This window comes from Vidua chalybeata, chromosome 2, assembly GCF_026979565.1.
Source record: "Vidua chalybeata isolate OUT-0048 chromosome 2, bVidCha1 merged haplotype, whole genome shotgun sequence".
Classification (NCBI taxonomy): domain Eukaryota; kingdom Metazoa; phylum Chordata; class Aves; order Passeriformes; family Viduidae; genus Vidua; species Vidua chalybeata.
The window spans coordinates 15,693,164-15,713,768 of NC_071531.1; the positions used below are offsets into that span (position 1 = coordinate 15,693,164).

The following is a 20,605-nucleotide window of genomic DNA, read 5'->3' on the forward strand; positions in this document are numbered from 1 at the left end:
CATAAGAATTGCCTGACAAAAGCTTGATGTGCGTTTTGTTGGTCTGGTGAACCAGAAGCTCCACACACAGTGCAAACCCTACATCCTGATGCCTCAGGCCTACCAGGCTGTCTCTTTGCCAAAGGGACAAAGCCTTTAAATTAGGCTCTCCAGGTCAAATCAGGCTCTCCAGGTCAGGAGAGCACACAGATTTGACTCCCACACTAATGATCAGTACATAAAAGGATTTAAAAAATATTTTTAATTGTTTCTTAAAGAATGGAATCTACCAACTAATAAGTGCAACCACGTACATGGTAAGGGGTCACCAAGACTGTGGAAATAATTGTCTTCATCTTTATTTTCATCTAATGCTTATTAAATTGCTTTTAATTAAACATTTTCTACTTTGTTAGAGTAAATAAATCTGCTGCTTCAGCAAAATATTATTAATTTCAAAAATCATGTCAACTATGTTATTTAGCCACAAACAATACACTGTTTTGCTTACAAGTACCACACTTCTGAAAACTCCCAATCTTACCTTTTATATTCCAAATAATAACTTCTGTTTGTAACTTTTGACCTGTAAACATAGTACAGGTGCCTTAATTTCTGCTCCTACAAGCCACTCCATTTGAGATGTGAGGCGGGAGGCAGGAGGGTGAGGTAGTGCAAGTAGCGCAAAACAACGGGTAAAACACAGGAGAGGGAAGACGGCAGTTATTGTGGGGTGTAAGGGGTGACAAGAAGGTCCATGGATGGATGGATGGATGGATGGATGGATGGATGGATGGATGGATGGATGGATGGATGGATGGATACCCAAAACACCCGCTTCCCGCACAGGCCCCGGGCCCGAGCGGGGCCTGAGGCGGTGGCCGAGCGCGGGGCGCCCCCTGCCGGCGGCGCAGACCGCCGCGGGAGCCGCCCCCGGGCGGCCACACGGGAGGAAAACTCTCCGTCCTCTCCGGGGGATTGGAGAGAGCCCGGCGCTCCTGCCTCTCGCTGCCTTATGTTTTTTAAACAGCCTCCTGTGCCGAGGAAATTATCTACACGTCCCTCCCCCGCTGAGAGCTGGAGCGTCCCGCAGTAAGCAGCGAGGCGCTTCCCATGGCCGGTTCAGAAGAAATCCCCGCAGCTGGGCTTCCCCGGAGCAGCGGCGGTATCGCTGCAGCTCTCCCGGAGCTTAGGCCGCCCTTTCCCACACTCGGGCCAACCTGACGTGACACTCCAGCCCGACTCGGGAGGAACAGAGCAGCCGAGCATATGCCAGGAGCAGCGGGATGCGCAGGAAGGCTGCCGGCCCTTCCCGAAGCGGGGCTAGTGGCAATGGCGTTGGGAGCGCACGGCCTGAAGGCAAATATTTACCGAACACGTTCGCTATGCTTGTGCCGAATACATGCAGGGGAAGGGAGCGCTCCCTGTAGCGTGGCCCGCCCGCCCCAGGGTCGCTACCAGGTCCTGTGCGTCGTGTGCGGGCGGGCAGAGCGGGGCCCGCCACTGCCCGCAACACGCAGCGGCACAGGAGCCTTACCGGGAGCTGATTTACCCCCGTCATTGACCCTCTGTAGCTATCAGAAAGGCAGAAAACGCATTAGGGTATTTTTAACTACTACATTTGTTTTTAATCAACCAGCAACTAAAGAGAAAATATCAGACTTCTGTCCTCGGCCAGGGAGGGAGGTGTGGCCAGAACGTCGTCGATAGGGGCAGTGCAGTGAGAACGAGTGTGCGTGGCGGTTCCATAGTGTAGTGGTTATCACGTCTGCTTTACACGCAGAAGGTCCTGGGTTCGAGCCCCAGTGGAACCAGCACTAAAGCAGGAGGTATTTTTTTTTTTCTTGCCTCACGCTAAGATTTTCATAATTTCTTTTAACGCGGTGAATTTCGGTTTAGCTGTTGCCTCCCCAAGACGGGGAACAAGAAGGCGCGGGCTCTGCCTGCGGCAGAGGCGGAGCGGTTTCCAGGGGAGCAGAAAGGCGCCTCAAGGGAAGCCCTGTCACACGGGATCTCTTCCACAGACTGCAACCTTGGCAGAGGAGCCTTTCCTGCCAGCGCAGTAGAGGAATACCCACACCTTACCATGGTCCCTCGGAGGGGCACCCGAGGAGACCAGAGAGAGCAGAGGCAGTGGGCAGAAGCAGCAGCCTGTGCTGCTCCCAAGCGGCGAGGGACAAAGGCAGTGGCGAAGTCTGCAGCCCCCATGCATCCCCTAGGCGTCTCACCGGGACAGACTGGAACATGGGTCCTTTCACCTCTGTGTTTGGAGACATGTTTGAGCGCTGGGGAAAGCCCAGCAGTTTTCACAGCACACATCTAGCAAGCACAGTTAACTCCAGTCTTGTTTTCCCCTGTACTGTGCATATCGTTTTTATTAACTGGGAAAGAAAGAACTATCTCAGCTTGCCTTGGAGCAGTTTAATTTTTAAATTATAACATGTTGTCTCATTTTGCACGTGCAAGGCTTTAGAAAAGGGTAACCTCTGCGCATGGGTGCTGGCCCAGCATCTGTCTGTGTGTGGGAGCCCTATCGAGTGCTGGCACTAAGACGTCTCTTCAGGAGGAGGAGAAGAGTCCCTGAGCTCCACTGACCTGGAATCAGCTCTTGAGTATCTTTGAAGAATCAGAGTGGGAGAGTGTGATTTACCTATCTTTAAAGAGAAAAAAATGGCTTAACTTACTTTAATCAGAGACTTACTAAGAAACTTACCTTAATCATCATCATATGGAGAAAACTATTAACCTTTGTCAGTGCTTGTTCTCACTAAACAAACACTCTGAGGTGTGGGCAAGCTGCAGCTAAAGATTGCAGATAGAGATTGCAGACCAATGCAAGGATAACTGGGCCAGGTTGCAAAAGTTTTTTTGGGTGGAAAGCAGCCATACATCCCATAGTGAGACCTGGCAGGCTAAAGCTGTAACATTAACGTCATGCAGATGCTAAGGGCCTGTGCATCCTGCAACCTGAAAGTGCAGAAGTTCTCAGATCTGGCTTTCCTCTGCCTATTTGCTTAGCAGTGTGTGCACAGCCCACAGGAGGTGAAGCCAAAGCAATGTGGTCCCCCATCTGGGGTAAACTGTCTTCCACAGACTGGCTGCTTCCAGGATACAAGCTCAAAGCTGAGGCAGACATAGCTAGGCTTCTCCTAATGTAGGGTATGCAAGCCTCTGGTGTAGGTACATCCCATCTAATAGGGATGGTGATTCCATGGTGCCTACCCTGCCATCAACAGCCACAGCACCCCCAAGTGCATGAGTTACAGGGAATGGGCCTGGACCTGGTGGTCATCACTGGGTAATTATCTGCCTCGTGTTTTCTTACATTTAGGAAAAAGTCTTCTTTTCAGAAGATGACTTAAGCTCATGCTTCAGACTTGTAACAGGAATGTTTTATTCTGAGAGCCATATCTTAAATGTGTGTAGACTACTGCAGCTCCATTCATTTGAAGGGGATCCAGCTCCTGTCAGGCTCTAAAAGCATTGACAGTCTTGCCCTCTCCGCACATCAGTATCCTGCTTCTGAGAGATGTCCGTGGTTCACACGTACATGTGTAAATGTGCATTTTGTATGTTCCCTTACTGTGCTAAAACAAAAGTGTGCCAGTCACACAGTTTTTGCTGAGATGCTGCTCGTCGTGTGCGTTCAGCTTCCAGACACATGGATCTGTGTGTGCTGCTCTGACTGAGCTGTCTGGCACTCTGACTTGGGGAGAAAGGTGACACTGCTATGTAGAGTTCCACTTCTCTCTCACACACGAGTACTTTTGCCTCCTGATTCCCCTCCGAGGTCACACACACATGCTGCCACTCACACTAAAAGCATCCCCATGGTGCGGGGTGATCTCTGTGTTTTTTCCCAAAATCTGGCAGAGGAAAACACACTAATATTTCTGAGGGCTATGAAAACATAGTAAAATGCCAATGGGACATGAGCTAGAGCTGAAGATGTATGGACAAAAGAGCAAACCTGCCCAGGCAGTTCCTGTTTTACATAGCAGTGAGAATGTTACCAAACTGTCTTAATTTGGGCCGTTTTTACTAGTCTCAGTTTTGTTCTGTAATCAGTGCCAGACTAATCTTCATCCTTTTTGAAACTGTATTTTTCTTTTTTATACAGGGCAAATGTAGCCATTTCTGGTGCTGTGTTATGTACTGGCCATTAACTTTTTTCTGCCTTCTGTACCTGAAAATATTTCTGTGCTTGCTAGGAATTAACTACATGATTCACTTAGCAATGCCGTCTGCAGTGGCAGCATGGTTTTGCTGTTTATAGTTATTAAAATGAAAGACTATCAACACCATTAGACATAGACTGTCTGAACTGCATATTATTTATATAGAGATTTTAATTTAAATGCTCTTCTAATCTTCACGTGAAACAGTTTGGGTTTTTGAATCCTATAAAACATTTTTTAGCATTTTTTTAAACAAAGGCTGCCTTTCATTCTGTGTGGAAGGAGTTTTACAACTGGGCAGCCACCAGTCTTAAGAGTATCCCTTTGGACGGAATGTTCTTTGATAAGAGCTGTGTTATTTCTGAACACATTCAGAAATGAGCTACTGTGCATTTCTTACACAAAATCAAAATGTATTTGAAGGGTGGGGTTGACCATAAATCAAGCTGATTTAAAACTGCATGTGATGATGGGAGAGAATTTGGCTTTGCTTTTCTTTTAAACATGGTAGGTGATTTCTCTTTGTGTGAGTAGCTCTCCTTCTGTGTGACCTGTCCTTATGAGACCATAAGGTGAGAGGCTGAAGCTCAGATCTGGTTTTCCAAGAGATATGTGGATGAAGGTATTTAGGGATTTTTAAGCTGGGATTTTCAAACCCACGAGATTTAGACACCAACTGCTCATCAATGCAGAGAGGGAATAGATATCTGAGTGTCTTCAGCAGCTCTGAAAATCTCTATCTCTGTGCCAGCCCATTTTAGACTGAACAATATGAAGAGGATACTGTGTAGAGACTGAAGTGAGATGCTGCACTGCATCAGATGCCCAGAGCCTTCCCTGGTACCTTCAGTGGGTCTCATATTTCTTTAATTCCTGGCTGGACCTTGTGGTGGGTGTCACTGCCCCCAGCATATGTGCAAGTGGCCTTTGGCAAAAAACCAGGAGCAGCCCCATGCCCTTAGAAAAACTACCTCCTTCCTGGGGCCTGGATTGAGCTGCCCCTCCTGCTTGCCCTGCCATGCTTTGATTCTCCCCCAGTGTTTGGGGCGAGCTGGCCCAGGTCCATGAAGCAGAGTGGCCATGTCTATGCATGTGGTACATGTCTGTGCCACAGGGGCCTGCCTAGGACAACCCTCGTCTCCATGGAGGTAGGGTAGAGCGGGAAGAGTGTTGGGCTGAGGAGGTTAAACTCCTTGAGGCTCAGCAAAGCAGTGAGATCCTTGGTGGGAGACTCCTCCCATCCATGTCACGTACCCTGGTGAGTCGGGGGTGTGCTGATGCTGGAGGTGCGACTGCAGTGGGATGCTGTACCGACAACAGATTTACAAGGAATTCCAAATTTGTGGGTATCTAAAGGCAAGTGAAATGAATCCTGCCCAGGGGACTGTTTTTGAAAAGCCAGCATCCTTCTTTGCGGAGCATTTTTGAGTGAATATAAACCAGAAGAGTAGACACACAACTGGCTTAACTCAACTGCAGCCTATGTGATGTAAGCAGTGCCTTAATCTACTCCCAGTGCATACAATCTGAGATCTCTTGCAACAAAGCAAGCTGCTTCTGAAGCAATTGCTTTCAAAAACCTCCATTAAAAATTCACTGCTAATTTCATGTGATCAACAGGGTTTGGAGGAACAGGTGCAAGATCTGCTGGAATCACTAGCAGTCTGTTTTTATCTTGAATCAGTCATTCTAAAATCAAATCTTTGACGTAGACTGGTTGAGAGAATACTGTTGGTAGAAATGTTAGCGAAGAGAGGTTTACAGTTTTGGTTAGAGATTTTTGCAGCCTAGCAAGTAAACAACTGAAAACCACTATTTTTGTTTGATCTACTAATTGCAGTTTTTAGCCCTGTGCAATTAGGTGACTGGAAGAGCAGTAAGGCCAGGGCAGATTTCTACACACAGCTATTGCTAGGAAAGACATTGCTGGTGTAGAGGTAAATAACTGGGGTGGAAGATAATGAATACATGCTATATACAATAGACAATATATACTATACATCTTTTATGAGCATTAGGCATCTGCATTTCTGTAGGGTGTATATGTGGTTTATACGTAGGTATATCCTGGTTTATTTGGACATATGTCTGCATGTACAATCAGATTCACACTCAGAGTGTCAGTACCTCAGTACGTGTTGCCTTTTAAAAACTGTTACAGATGGCACAGCCTCTTGGATGGAGTTTGACAGTAACAATTGTGTGGTTGGCTTGATGGTGCTTGATAAAATCATGGGAATGGAGGAGAGTAAGGTGCTTAGGCAATGCTTAAGGTAATCTCATGCCTTCCCATCAAGCCAAGCAGTGCACTAAGGAGCTATTCACAACAGAGGAAGGAAAAGATGCAGTTGAAGATGGGGAGCGTCCTGCTGTCTCTTCTTTTCTGGTACAAAGGTATGCACTTTGCCTCCTGAGAGGCGCATTCAAATATCCCTCTTTGTGTTTCCTGTTTCAGCCACGCTTTCTTCTGCCAGGGGCTGCGGGGTACAGAGCAAGCTCTTCTCTACATTCTCATGGAAACATAATAATTTGGGGAAAGGCAAAATGTGGAGGAGATGTGTAATTTATGTACATGAGTGAGCAGCATTCTTACAGCTCTATGAATATTCAGTAGTAAAACTCTGTTTCAAAAAAATAATTGCAGTGTAAAAAAATTGCCATATAATTTGTCAAAATATGAATTTGCAAAGAAAATTGTAGTGCAGCTGAGCCAGTGTGTAAATAATAATGCTGATTTGAAAAATGAGGTACAGTATAACATGAAAAACTGGTCCTTCATTAATCAAAACTCTTGATTTATCAAAAACTGATCATTTTCTCTAGCAGCAAGACATTGCTGATGAAGATTGCCCTTCTTTTAAAGGCCTTTCCAGGTATTTTGGCCTGGGAAAGACTTCCAAAGATACTTTTAGAACAAAAAGTAATTCATAAGTCTAGAAAATGGGAAAAGTATTTATCAATTTTGAGGCTTTCTTATATTCAATTTTCAGAAAAGTAGCAACAAAAGTAGGTAAGGGGGAGCTAGAAGGAGACAGAAAATTTAGGGTGACAACTCCTTTCATTTAATTCACTCAGCTGGAGAACAAGGAGATAATTTCCTGGTTCATATTTAAATTTCTGGCTTCATCAAAGCCAATGGCAAAGCTACTTTTTTCTTAAATGAGGCTGAGGGTTGCTCTCGGTAAGTGGTGGGCAGTGTCGACCGACATGAAAGTGTGAATCGAGTATGATCTGTCAGGGTGAGGAACAGATTAATCAGACAGCCCAACTTTTCTCATGTGGGTGTTGAATTCCCAGTGTTTTTGTATGTCTGTTTTTTTCTCTCTGTGTTTCCGTTGAATATTTTGCTCTACCAAATTTCATGGGTAGGAAAATAAGTGCTCCTCAACTAGCCATGCCTTCATTTCATCTTGTTATTTTTGGCTGTACCCAGCTCTGCCTAATTAATAGGTCTTTCTTTTAATCTCCCAGCAAATATTTGTACGTTCTCCTCATACCTTATCTCATCACTCTCCTTTGTTTCACTTGGGAAGGTTATTGGTGCCTGAGCTTCTAGGAAGAGTGTTTTTATACAGACTCCAGCATTTTTTTCCCTACGGGTGGCATAACTGCAATTAGTCCTTGGAATAAGTTCATATACCTTGCTCTGAATTCTAGACACAGCTTGCTTTTAATAGACACCCACACATCGAGATATTTTTGGAGAGCCTGCAGTGAAAAATAAGTTGCAAGATCACTTTCCAGGCATCACTCCTTTGGTATTTAATTTATTTTCTTAATTTATTGTATTTTTTAATTTACTGGTTTTCTCTGCTTCGCGGTCTAAGTGTCGTCTTGTGGATAAAAAGAGCAGCCCGGGTGCCCCGCACAATGGTGCCTCTCCCAGCACGAAGGTGCCGCGAGGTCAGCGCTCGGAGCTACGTGCGCTGATGCCACGATAAGCTGCTTAGCTTATTTTCCCTGGCAGAGCAAGTGGCTTAGAGGAGCACCCGGGGGCTCCGCGCCTCGGCTGGGCTCGTGTTCGCTGGGGACACAGCAGAGCAGCGGCAGCAGCAGCATATGGTGCGGCAGGAGGGCTCCCGCGGCAGCTGCCGGGCCCCTCCGCACGGCGAGGGGAGCGCCCGAGCCCGCAGCGCCACGAAGGCGCTGGCAGCGCGCTCGGAGCGACGCGCCCGCGCCGCGCTGCTCCGGCCACCCGTTCCTGCGCCTGCAGGAACGAGCACACCTCGGCAATTCAAGGGAGGGGATTTCTCTTTTTTCACCTCTGTTTTTTGTAGCTTTGGGAAAAAAAAAATAGAAAAACAAAACAAGAAGCTCCACCCTCCCCACCCCCCCCCCCAAAAAAAAAAAAAAAATTAAAAGCTCAAACATGCTTTTGGATCAAAGTAAATAACATTTTTAGTAGAGCTGCCCTTTGGCGTAATCAATGCATCTAATGAAATTACTATGCATTAGTAAATACTGTACTAGTTCTGCGTAGTTCCAAGCAGGAAGGAACAAACATGTCAATAAGGTCAGAAAATGCTAAACATTTCTAAGGAACACTTTGGGGGGAAAAGATAATTAATTATACATCTCTTAAGAAAAAAGGGAGGAAAGGTAGATTTTTTTTAAAAATTAATTTAGCTTTTCTCAAATATTGTCACAACATAAAAAAATTTAGTGGAAACATTATGGAAAAAGGGAAATTAATATTAATTAAATAGATGTAATTGTGATTACTAAAATATGTTTTTTATTGCCTTCAAATAAATGCCAGTAAATATTAAATGAACCACAATAAAAATGAATGAAAAGGAAAACCTAATGAAAATCATTCAAATAAAGAAAATGAAACGGAACTTAAAATAATACAACTGTGAAGAATTTCCACAAAACGAAGGAGGAAAAGAATAGCCGATTTAAAGCCTGAGAGAGAAGCTTAACACAAAGCATGAGACGTCCCCTTTGCAGGCTAATGTCCTCTTGCCCTGGCTTTGTGGCTCTGACCGAGCCTGGCGGCGATCAGCAGAGATCAGAGCTCGCAGGCTGATGCGTGCCGGGCTGTTGGTGCCCGGCTGGCCGCTGCCGGGGCCGCAATGTCACCTACAGGAGAAACAGGCTGAGCGCTCGGCCCAGCGTGGCTTTAGGTGTTGGGAGTCTCTGGGTGGGCACCGTGCTGTCCCCAGGCCAGCTTGGCTGCCGATGTCTTCGGGTGGGCACAGATCTGCAGGTGTCCTGAGGTCCCTGCCTGCTGGCACAGCTCCCAGGGCCATTTAAACTCCCCGCTGGTTAGAAATAAAGGTGCTGTTTACACAGCACAGGGTCCCGTGGAGCCTGCCTAGCGTGGCCATGGAAAAAGCCCCGGGGGAAAATCAACAAAAACAACGACGAAGCGTGTGGGCAGAGGGGCTCTGCTTGCCAAGGGGACCTGGGGACTGGTCACAGCTGCAGCAGGGGCCCCTGGGACCACTGCCTCTGGCACAGGATCAAGGAGAGATGGGGAGAACGCCACGAATGTGGCAGCTTCCCGAAATGCACCAACCTTCTTACGGAGGCTGGTGCAACCTGATGTGAGTCACCTCAGCCGCCTGGCACGATTTTCAGGGCTGGGATGTAAAAATAGGCTAAGTTAATAATGCAGCAAGGTACAAACTAGCACCCAATGGGCACAGAGGTGTTGCAATGCTTTTTTCAGTGTTTCGACCCTTGGTATTGCTTACGGGCTGTTACCTCACTCTGCTTCCTGATGCTGTCTAATGCAGTGTTCAGGGAAAAGAGGGCCTTTCAGACAGCATGGTAAGACCAGTGCCACCCATTCCAGCCATTCCTTTCATTTTTGTGACTTTTTGGAGCATTTCTGGGGCTCCAGCCTTATTTTTCTGGGGTTTAAGATGTTTTCTTTTCCTCTACCCCATAACCCACAGGTGCAGAAGTGAAAAGGTGACTATCTGTGCAAAAGGAGCCATTATGCCCAGAAAGTACTGCTGCATCATGGGGGCATTGCTCTCCACTGGGAGGAGAGAAAATAGTTTTACCTCTCTGACCACCATTAAACTGAGATGATGCTTACAGAGATGAGACAAAAAAATCAACTATTTTCCAGCTGAAGCTTCTAGGACACCTATACAATAAAGTAAATAAATAAAGAGATTTAACATTTTCCACATACTTTGTCTGTAATGATAAGTTCGTGTGAACTTATTCCAGTAAATTGAGTGCTGACATTTATTCTGTGTTATATTTTGTTGCTTTCTTTTCATATTTATAATGTGCTTTATCATGCTTGTATACCTGTTATTAATTCCTACACTAAAAGATGACTTGCTGCTTTGACTTTATGGTCAGGATAGTGAACATGATTCCTCAGAGTTACTGTATTGAACACAGCCTTTGGCAGTGTTACTTCTGCCCACACTTACCTTCCTCCTTTCTTTCTCTTGTTTAACCGCATTCCTAATGATTACAAATTTTCTGAGAAGCACAGTTACAGTTACATGTTCCTGTCATTAAAACGCCAGCAGCTGGGTTTCCTTGCTATTGATTGCCCCTTTTTCCAAGTAGCCCTAAGCTGTGGCTGCTGCTTTATCCAGCTTCCACCTCAGGAAGCCCCACCCCAAGGCTACTTCTGCCAGCTCTTTTCTTTCTGCCCCAAACCTGGACCAGTTCCTGGAGTATCATTCCCCTTCATCCTGCTCAGCAGCAGGTGCCAAGTGGAGACATCTCAGGACCTGGGCTCCAGCCCAGCCTCACCAGCACAGGTTCCCTGGCACAAAATCATCCCCTGGATCTTGTCCCAAGCCCTGGTCCCTAAATCCTGTGCTATGGGATAGCATTTGTGCATGGCAGTGCTCTGGACACACCACACTGCAGGGTGGGATGAAGGGACAGGAAAGGTGCATGCCTTATCTCCCTGCCTCCCACAAACACAGATAATAATTTATTTCACTGAACTGATGGTTTGCTGGAGGTCCTGGGAGGCAGTAAATAGAGCTCTTTCCTTTTTAATGTTTTGGGGTTTTTGTCAGTCCTGTGCTTTTAAAACAACAGCCCCTGGCGGCTATGCAGGCCATATGACTCTCCCTTGAATTGCAGCAATTGGTTCTGTCTGACCTACAATTACCAATTATCTTTGTAACCTTCCTTGAAGGCAAACATGCTTGGTATAAAAGCATACTGCCCATCACATTTTTAGACTATTGGCAGCCAGCTTTCCTCTTCATTTCCTTTGTAGGACAGGGCTTGTCACAGCTGTAAACACACCAATATATCAATTACTGTGTTTTATGGCCAACTGCAGGCAAGGGCATCTTTCATTTGCTTTCCTCTCCCAAGGCCCGGGGTTATCAGGCTGCACTGCCCAGGCAGGGTATTTGGCCATCCATTGCTATGCTTACCCCACGCCAAGCCTGCTGTTCCCCTGTACCGTGGTTGGATGGCCAAGCCCCTTTGGGAGTGAGCCCTTAGCAGTTCATCTCTGCTAGCTGAAAAAGGGGATGCTGAACTCCTGTCTGAGGTGTTTAAATCAGAAAGTTATGCAGTGAGGAGTGGAGGTGCCCAGCCCAGCTGTGACAGCCAGAGGGGCAGCACACCAGCACCGGTGCCCTGGCACTGCCTTTGCACCACTGCCTGTTGTGGGAACCCAATAAAACATTGTGTTGAAAAAAGGGCTTTTGTGCTTGAAATTCACTCCCTTGCCTGATTTGCAGTGGTGTCCCCTAGCAGATGAGGCTAAAAGCCCTCAAAGCCACTCTCACAGCTCAGGAGCAGGCACCACTGGTGAGTGCAGCCACCCACAAAATGCTGGGTCACCTGGGAAGGAGGATTTATTCTGGGTGGTTGAATTGATGCTACCATACACCCACCCACCTGAAATCTATTCCTGTTTTGCCTGTTGTTTCACTCACAGCTGTTGAGTTTCCAGCTGCATGTGTCAATTTAGCATATTAAATTTTGATCTTGGCTCTCAAAGAGAGGGACTCAGGAGGCCTATTGAAGGGCTCAGCAAGGTCACAAAGCAATATCCTACACCATCCTGGTAACTCACATCCCCTTTCCCCACCCCAGGCATGCAGTGCTCAAGAACAGGCCTCACCACACTAGAGTCATGGAACATAACTTTCTTAGGTTAATGGCTAGACTCCATGATCCAGAAGAAGCCTTTTCCAACCCCTTTTCCGGGCTAAAGTACATTAAACCACCTTAAGAAAAACAACAAAACAACAACAAAAAAAAAAAAAAACAAAAAAAACAAACAAACAAACAAAACAAACAAACAAAAAAAAAACCACAAAAGTTTTCTCTGCAAAAATCATCTTCTAAAGATGAAAATAAAGTGGTTAAGCAGATGGAAGGAGCTGAACCTGTAGCCCCGTGAGCCAGGGATTGCTGGGCAATGGGAACACAGAGCAGGCTGTGATGGCTGGGGAGCAATCCCAGATGTCAGGGTAAGGAAGCTCTTGCAGCTGGTGCTCCTGGAGCAGGGCACCTGTCCTGCTTGGAAAGGACACCACTCTGCAGGCCAGGGGGCAGGAGAGATGCCTGCCAGCCTGGATCTCATGCCCCAGGTACCAATGCCTCTCCTGCACTGGCATCAAACAGCACAGGGCAGGCAGGAGAGGCAGGCACTGCATTACTTTTATTGCAAATATGGTCCAGTTTTGGTAAGTGATAAAATCCTGGTTTCTCTTGTACTGACAGACAGCATAAACTTAAATCACCTTCACACAAAGTCAAAACTCTTTGCCCCATGTGGCACAGCACAGGGGTGACTCTCGGTTTGCCCCTCTTCCTTGGTTTTCTGATTGCACAGTGGAGTCCCAGGGCTTGGCTTGGTAACATTTGTGCTGGGACAGGTGTAGTGCAGTGCTGTGTGGGGCCCCCAGCCTACGCTTTCCGAGTTTGTCTGGAGATGTACCAGCATGTTTTCCTCCTGAGCATGCTGGGCTCTGGGTGATCCCTGCCTCCTCTTTGGCCTGACTAGAAGCCACAACTTTTTATTGTAGACTGGTGTTTACTTCTTCTGCCAGGGCCAATGCCATGGGTTAATGTGGTAAGTTCCTGATGCCAGAAATGCTACTCTGGGACACTGAAGCACAGGAGACCATCCCTGTGTTAGAGAAAGGAATTTTTAAAAAATTATCATTTTGCTTTTGAAGGTCTTTCTTTTAGACTCTTGATACATTTAGACTCATTTTCATACCCAAGGAGCAGTTGCATTTCAGTAATAAACAGAGCTTTGTATATGGTTTATATTTCAGCTGATTATAATTGCTCTGTGTTTGTCAGTCTTTTGAGATGAAACTTGCTATAGTAATGTAAGATGTAAATTCCCAGCATTAGCTGGAGCTTCCTAGGCTCAGCAAAGTGACAGTGTATGAATGAATAAATCATTACTAGATTTCAGTGAATAATTCAGAGTCTAATTCATTTGGTGAAAATAATCATCTTTTTGTATTCACAGTACTTCTAGAGATGGAAGGTTTCTCATGGGTCCTGTATGCAAGCTTTTACCTGCTCAATCACTTTTTCCTTACTGGCTTGCAGATTACCTACATCTCTGAAAATCTGATGTTTGACATTTGATTTGTGTTGATGAGTTATCAGCAGTCATGGGATTTTTTTTTTTTTATCATTTTCATAGCTGTTTGGGAAATATTCTACCAGTCTAAAAGCTTTTAACATACTCTGCTTTGGACTTCATTGTGAAGCAAGAAGAGCCTTTTCAGTAAGAAAAAAGCCTCATAAAAAAGCCATTGCTCAGTAAGAGGCAGGAGATAAAACAAGTCAGATGTTGCAAAAATAACATTCTCTTCCTCCACAGCCACAATTACTGGTTTTCCCTAAGAAATGAAAAAAAGGTAGTCTTGTCTGTAAGACAGAATAGAAAGGCCTATTTACATTTCTTTTTTCTACATCACATCCAGAGGGAGTGATCTCAGACCAAGCAGCTTGTGAGATACTCTTATCTCCTCCAAAGACATTTGGGATCTGCAGTGGCACCAGGCTAGGATTTCACCCTTGAAGCTCATCAGCTTAAAGGGGGAAGTGTGACAGGAAAAGCGTGGAGCAGAGAGACAGAAAAATTGATATAAGTGAAATTAGCTGTAAAGCAGAGACTGAGGGGTCCAGCAGGTGCCTTAGGGTGATTCAGGTGTATCTGATCAGGAAGAGGAGATGCCAAAGGCATCTGAAGGAAAACCCTATGGAGGAGCAGCACAGACATGAGCACATGCAGTGTCCTGCTCCTGCCCATGTTCTCTTGCCTTCTCCTGGCAATCCGCTTGAGGAAATCTGGTACATTAATCAGTCCTTCCTCTATCTGTCTCCATCTCAGGAGTAAATGTTGATTGTATTTCCTGATGTTTGCTTACAGCATCTTTGTTTCTGATCTCTCTCTCTCTTCTTCCCTCCACGCCCACTCTCCAGCTGTGATGGCCCTCTCCCCAGGAGAGGTAAGTCTCTCTGGGTAGTTCAGCTGCCAGGTAGATGCCTTGGGGCAGAAGGAGGGCTGGCACCTGGGCCTTCAAGCTCAGGCACATGCTCTGACCTCTGAAGCCAAGGGGATCCAAGTTGTTCTCTGCTTCATGTTGAGCTGGCAACAGGAAAGGGTCTCAGACAAGGTGCAGCAGTCCAGACAGGCACAAGCATTTATTTGTCTGAGGTTCAGAATTCAGATTTGGCCTCGTGACACTATTGTTGATTACTGTATATATTTATTACTTGATTTTTACCTCTCCTTTAGGATGAGAGACTGGAGCTGTGGCACAGCAAGGCTTGCAAATGCGATTGCCAAGGAGGCCCTAACTCAGTGTGGTCCAGCGGGACTAACGGCTTAGAGTGCATGCCAGGTAATGGAGGGACCCTTCAGCTAGGTTTGTGTGGGGCCCTTCAGCAGCTTCCCCTTTGCACATGGCATTGCAGAGCTGGCACGTTCCAAATCCAGCTGCCAATGGGGCTGGTGGAGCTGAACCACTGTGAGGTGAGGGGATGACCCTGCACCATCAGGCAGAGGCAGCCCCCATGCCTGGGCCTTGGGAGGTCACCTAGGCTGGCCCATGCTGACCGCTGACAGTGGGCATTTGTCTTTCTCCCTCTGGAGCCCTTGGTGCTGGTGCTTCCAGAAACTGGCTGGGGCAGCTACTGCCATGTGTAGGATTTGGTGTAGGAAACCTTTTGTACCATGTAGGCTCATTCTCCCTTGCTGCTGTGAAATCTTCTAGATTCTCCAGGAATCAAGAAAGACAGTTTATTCCTTCTTTGCAGCATATTTTTAAATGGGAAGGGAAGGGAAGGGAAGGGAAGGGAAGGGAAGGGAAGGGAAGGGAAGGGAAGGGAAGGGAAGGGAAGGGAAGGGAAGGGAAGGGAAGGGAAGGGAAGGGAAGGGAAGGGAAGGGAAGGGAAGGGAAGGGAAGGGAAGGGAAGGGAAGGGAAGGGAAGGGAATGGAATGTGGCAGGTTTGGTTGATCTGTTCATGGCCAAGGAACATGTGGGCAAGGAGCTGTGCTGGGTTTCCTGGCCAGGCCAGGTGTGAGGGGGTGTTTCTCACATTAGCATTACGTACCTGAGTAATGAAAGCATTTCCCTTGTTTTCCTGAATGCGGACTGTTTCCACTGTAACTGTCAGCTGTCGCTGTCCCCTAGACAGGGGTTTTGCATTCCCCTTGCTCAGCCCAACCCAGCCAGCATGGTGTGGCCTGGTGTTCCCTGCTGCCCAGGGACAGTTTGCAGAGCAGCCATGCAGAGTTGCCTCTGGCATGGCTGAAGGGAGCAGCTGGCCTCACAAACACTGCATGACTTTTCTCTGGCTTGGCAGTAACAGTGTTCAATGGTTCAGCTGCTTTGGCTAGGCAGGCATCAGGCATCTGTTTTGGCAGGTCCCTGTGTATGGCACAAACGGACTCACCAGAAGGTGACCTGCTAATTGCATTACGGTTGTGTGGTCTGTGGATTAGTGTTGCTAAAAGTAAAGTTGGGTGGTGTTTGAGATAAGCCTGATGAAAAGTAAACACACGGGCCACCCTCTTGCACAAGGGGAGCAAGGCTTTTAACCTGGTGGAAAAGCATGATGTTTCCATGCCTGGAGGAAGGCAGGACAGTGGCTATATGTTTTCATGGGGAAAAACATGTTAATGAGGTTCCAACTGAGATATGTTAATGAGCTATTGATGCATGCAATATTGACTTAGTAGAGCTTGCTAATGAGACATCGACTGTATGGCTGCAGTGCTGGGGAGCTGCACTGGGGAGGCCACAGTCATGCTGGGTTCTGGAAACCCACTGATGCTCCCCATATGTTGATTGGTTTTGACACGAGGCACCACAGTGGTTGTTCAGGCACGGATAATGCAAGGAAACCTCTCACCCACAAGTGAACTGAGCAAAGTTTGCTTGCTCCTTTTTTGCTGAGACCTGTGAAACAGACTGTGCTAAACTGGAGAAAGGGACAGAATTACCTCTGGGGACTCCAGAGGCTCCACAGGCTGCAAAATCAGAAAATGCTGCCCATGATATAGATGCTTGCCTAGGCAATCCCTATATGACACCTGAGTGTCTTCATTTTGTGTATCTTGATACACAATGATAACCTGATCACATTAAAAAAAATCATAATAAAAAAACCCCACAACTAGGTCCAGGTAGCATGCAGGTGCTCAGCCTCACTAAAGTCTTGCCTTCCACAGCACTGTGTGGTGACCCACCACAGAAAGTTTTAATGAGGAGCGAGTATTTCTCTCTCCAGTAGTTTTGCAGCCAGTGGTAGTCGTGTTGAATTTCTCACTATTGCAGAAGACAGTTGTGGGGGCAGGATTGTTACCCTGAAGATCTGCAGTCAAAAACTGAGATGGAAATCCCTGAGCTCTCAGCAGGGCTGAGCATGACACCTCACTGGCACCAGAGCACCTGCAAGTTTTTCCACAAGGCAAGGCCACCTCCAGATGCAAAGAAATGCAGATCTGAGGTGCTTGTGGAGGGATGACCTGAGCTGGCTCAGCAATTTTGCCATGCAAACAGACCCATAAATCAAGACAATCATTGGAGGGGCAGAAGGAGGTAAAGCCCAGCAAGAAAAGAAGTGCCCAGAATTACTCAAGGCAAAAAGCTGACAGCCTGGAGGCTGGATCCAGGTTGATGCAACCAATCAGGCTCTTCTTCCACATGCTTACAAGAGGGAGATTCAGACTGCAACATCCGATAAAGCCTTTCCCCCAAAATGTTGCAGTCAGAACAAGTCTAGTAAGTTTGAGAGAGAAAGAAAAGTTAGAAATTAACAGAAGTGGAGGTTAGAAATGAAGACCCTGTGGCCCCAGGGCAGGTTGTGATCTAGGATAGAAGCATTCCCAGCATTCTAATGAGGGAGAAGAGAGAGCAATGAAACCCCAGGACGTGTTCACAATATGTGTGCAAACACACCCAGAAAACATAGCCACTTCTGTCCCTTAAGTGTTTTTTCCCTTGTTCTGCAGAGTGTCCCTACCACAAACCTCTGGGCTTTGAGTCTGGTGCTGTCACCCCAGACCAGATCAGCTGCTCCAACCCTGAGCAGTACACGGGCTGGTACTCCTCCTGGACAGCCAACAAGGCCCGCCTCAATGGCCAAGGCTTCGGGTGAGTTCAAAAATGCCCCCCTGAGGGGTCCTGGGGGCTGTGAGTGTGGGGGCTGGGGAACCCCACTCCTGGCCGTGTCGGGGCAGGAGGGTCTGCCTGGGAGGGCACAGTGGAGGACAGAGCAGGGCTGGTGGTATCCCCCCAGGTGTGCATGGCTTTCCAAGTACCAGGACACTGCACAGTGGCTGCAGATCGACCTGAAGGAGGTGAAGGTGATTTCGGGGATCCTCACACAAGGGCGCTGTGACGCTGACGAGTGGATGACCAAGTACAGCGTACAGTACCGCACCGACGAAAACCTCAACTGGGTGTACTACAAGGACCAGACTGGGAACAACCGGGTCAGTGATCTTTGCTCTTTGGCCACTGGTGGAAGGGTGGCATGTTTGGTGATGACAGGTCACAGAGGAAAGTGCATCAAAAGGGGGATCCTGTGGGAGCAGCACTGTGGGTCTCGGTGTTCACTGTGCCTCAGGGAGCAGCATGGAGAGGGGCCATTCCCCCTGAGGTGGGATTGTGTCATGCTGACCAGTGCAGAAGGACAAAATACATTATTTGTGTTTTGTAATTATCATACCGGAGTCCAGATTAAGCTCAGAGGCATTAACTGGCATTGCAGAGGAGGCAGCAACTCCATGATAAAACCCCTTTCTCAGCTGTGGCCACAAAGCCCCAGCCATGTTTCAGCACTGCACGGGGATTTCTTTTATTGCCATGTCCAGGGGTAGTGTGTCATCCTGGTGCAGAAAAACCCCTCAGAAGAAATCTGCAAATAGTTAAGTCATAACCCACCAAACCATTCTCATGCTGCACTTCTTACTGGTTGACTTGAAACAAAAAATTGCATTGGGTAGATATTACAGAGTTGCCTCTGATCCCTGTGCAGTCCAGCTGGGCTGGGGGATGCCACAGCTGCTTCCTCCCAGGTATCCTCAATGCCCATCTATGGGAATGGCCCTGTCCTAGCATAGGAGGCTCTGCTGGCTTTGCTGAAGTTCCTGCAGCCCTGGGGACATGCTGAGCTTTCCCAAAAATGTAGGTCATGGCAGCAGATGTGACATCCAGGCCAAGGAATGGGGAAAGGGCCCTCACATATATTTTTTGTCTATAATGGCTTGTGTAGGAGCCTGGCTCATGAACTTCAACAAGCCAAAGTCAATCATGCTCACTCCTAACAAGTACTGCCTTGGTATATGAAGGCAAATGAGAGAGAATGGGATGAGAATGGGGTGAGACTTTCTGGCCTACCTGTAAAAAGTGCAGGATCGATGGGGGGAAATGGCCTACTAAGAAAACTGAATCAGTGTGACAAAAATTGTCTACATCTGGCTGTTTTTAAAGTCTTTTGTTCTGAGGGTGGAGGGGAAGGAGCCTCCTCCTCCTCCTCCTCTGCTCTGCAAAGGCATCCCAAACTCATGGGACAGGATTTCCAGCCCCCTAACCACCCACCCCTCCCTTGACAGGTTTTCTATGGCAACTCTGACCGCTCATCCTCGGTGCAGAACCTGCTGCGGCCGCCCATCGTGGCCCGCTACATCCGCCTGATCCCGCTGGGCTGGCACGTGCGCATCGCCATCCGCATGGAGCTCCTCGAGTGCCTGGGCAAGTGCGGCTGAGCGCCGGGTGCGAGGGGCTCCGTGGGCGCCTGCCCGCCCCTGCAGCCGCCCCGCCCCGTCCCGCCGCCTCCCCCGCGGTGTAAACGCCCAGCCTGCAAAGGGAAGGGCTGTCTTGAATAAAATGTTACTTCACACCAGGCCTGGTGATACAGCTGATGGGGGGTTGTGGGACGCGCACTGGGGAAGAGGAAGGTTCAGGGCCATGGCTTGGATCCTGTGAGATGCGGTGTTTCTGGCCCTGGATGTTAGGTTGGGGAAATGATCACGATGTGCTGTGAACACTGGAATACATGCAGATGAGGTCCACAGGCAGGCTTGGAATTCTCTTCTGGAGGGCAGGTGTAGGCCAGGACAGACACCTCACCCTCATGCCCTGAGATGGGGTTGGGGCCTCATCTGGCCTGGTATGAGGGCCCCCATCAAATCACCTCATGTTTGCCTGTATCAGGAACACTCTGGCCTGAGCTGCTGTGCCTGGTTTTGGGACAGATATCAGTGCCTTGAGCACCAGGTAGACAAACCCTCTCTGTTTTTGCACTGACACATCTTGGGGACTCGAGCACTTTGCTCCCTGTGGATGTCTGGGCACAGATACAGGGAGTCACTCTCCTTAACTGTTTGATCTCCATGGCCCCATCTCCAGTGGGTGTTTAGCATCCAAGGAATTTGGGGCATGTGGATGTTGAACCCATCTTCCTGAGCTGACAATTCAGTTACTAAGGTTCATGTCCCTGCCTCAGCCCAGGAGCTGATGCCCAGCACAGCCTAGGTGGGACCTGCAGCCCCCACAGCTCTCATGAGGGAGGATTTGGTTTGCCTTCCCACACACCTGCAGCACAAACCTGGCAGGCACCAGAGGCCTTTTCCCTATTTTCTAACAATCTATGCATCCGTCCCAAAGACCCACAGCAACAGAACCTGAACTGTCTCAGGGAAGAGAGGAGAGGCATGAAGACAGTGGCACTGAGGCAGCCTGTCTGCCTCTCCTGCCCTCTCCTTATCCCTATGGGCAGAGAGGTGAATGCTCAGCATGCAGGGCAGGAATACAGATATGACTAAAAACGAGATGTGACCAAAAACATGAGAAAAGCTTTTGGATGGCTGTGCAATTAATCACATTCATTTGTGAGAGCAGATATTTCTGCCTTGTTTTATTCCTGTATGTAGAGACAAATAATAGATGTCAGGGAAATAAGCTCTTCTGGCCAGTCTGAAAGCTGCTCCACTAACCAACAGCATGAAGTC

The 20,605-nt window shown here is 47.7% G+C and overlaps 2 protein-coding genes and 1 non-coding gene across 3 annotated transcripts in view; 2 read left to right on the top strand and 1 right to left on the bottom strand.

The window, feature by feature from the left end:
* Window positions 1-843, bottom strand: part of PPEF1 (protein phosphatase with EF-hand domain 1) — a 38,262-nt gene extending 37,419 nt beyond the window's left edge. Inside the window, exon 1 of the mRNA XM_053934344.1 lies at window positions 524-843. The gene's annotated coding sequence lies outside the window, so the exon portion shown is untranslated. The remainder of the gene's footprint in view (window positions 1-523) is intronic.
* An 877-nt stretch (window positions 844-1,720) lies between these two features.
* Window positions 1,721-1,793, top strand: TRNAV-UAC (transfer RNA valine (anticodon UAC)). The gene has a single exon. It is a non-coding gene; the product is annotated as a tRNA-Val (tRNA).
* A 4,594-nt stretch (window positions 1,794-6,387) lies between these two features.
* On the top strand, window positions 6,388-19,482 carry RS1 (retinoschisin 1). Its single transcript, XM_053935426.1, has 6 exons — window positions 6,388-6,551; window positions 14,565-14,590; window positions 14,881-14,986; window positions 17,603-17,744; window positions 17,890-18,085; window positions 19,208-19,482. Exons 1-6 carry the CDS (start codon window positions 6,422-6,424, stop codon window positions 19,358-19,360), a joined length of 753 nt encoding a protein of 250 aa, XP_053791401.1. The 5' UTR covers window positions 6,388-6,421; the 3' UTR covers window positions 19,361-19,482.
* The last annotated feature ends 1,123 nt before the right edge of the window (window positions 19,483-20,605 follow it).

Bases quoted from the DNA above. Each gene is read 5' to 3' on its own strand.
- RS1 (XM_053935426.1), top strand. From the start codon at position 6,422: ATGCTTAAGGTAATCTCATGCCTTCCCATCAAGCCAAGCAGTGCACTA. The intron at 6,552-14,564 runs GTATGCACTTTG...CCCACTCTCCAG, and splicing joins TCTTCTTTTCTGGTACAAAG to CTGTGATGGCCCTCTCCCCA. The intron at 18,086-19,207 runs GTCAGTGATCTT...CTCCCTTGACAG, and splicing joins ACCAGACTGGGAACAACCGG to GTTTTCTATGGCAACTCTGA.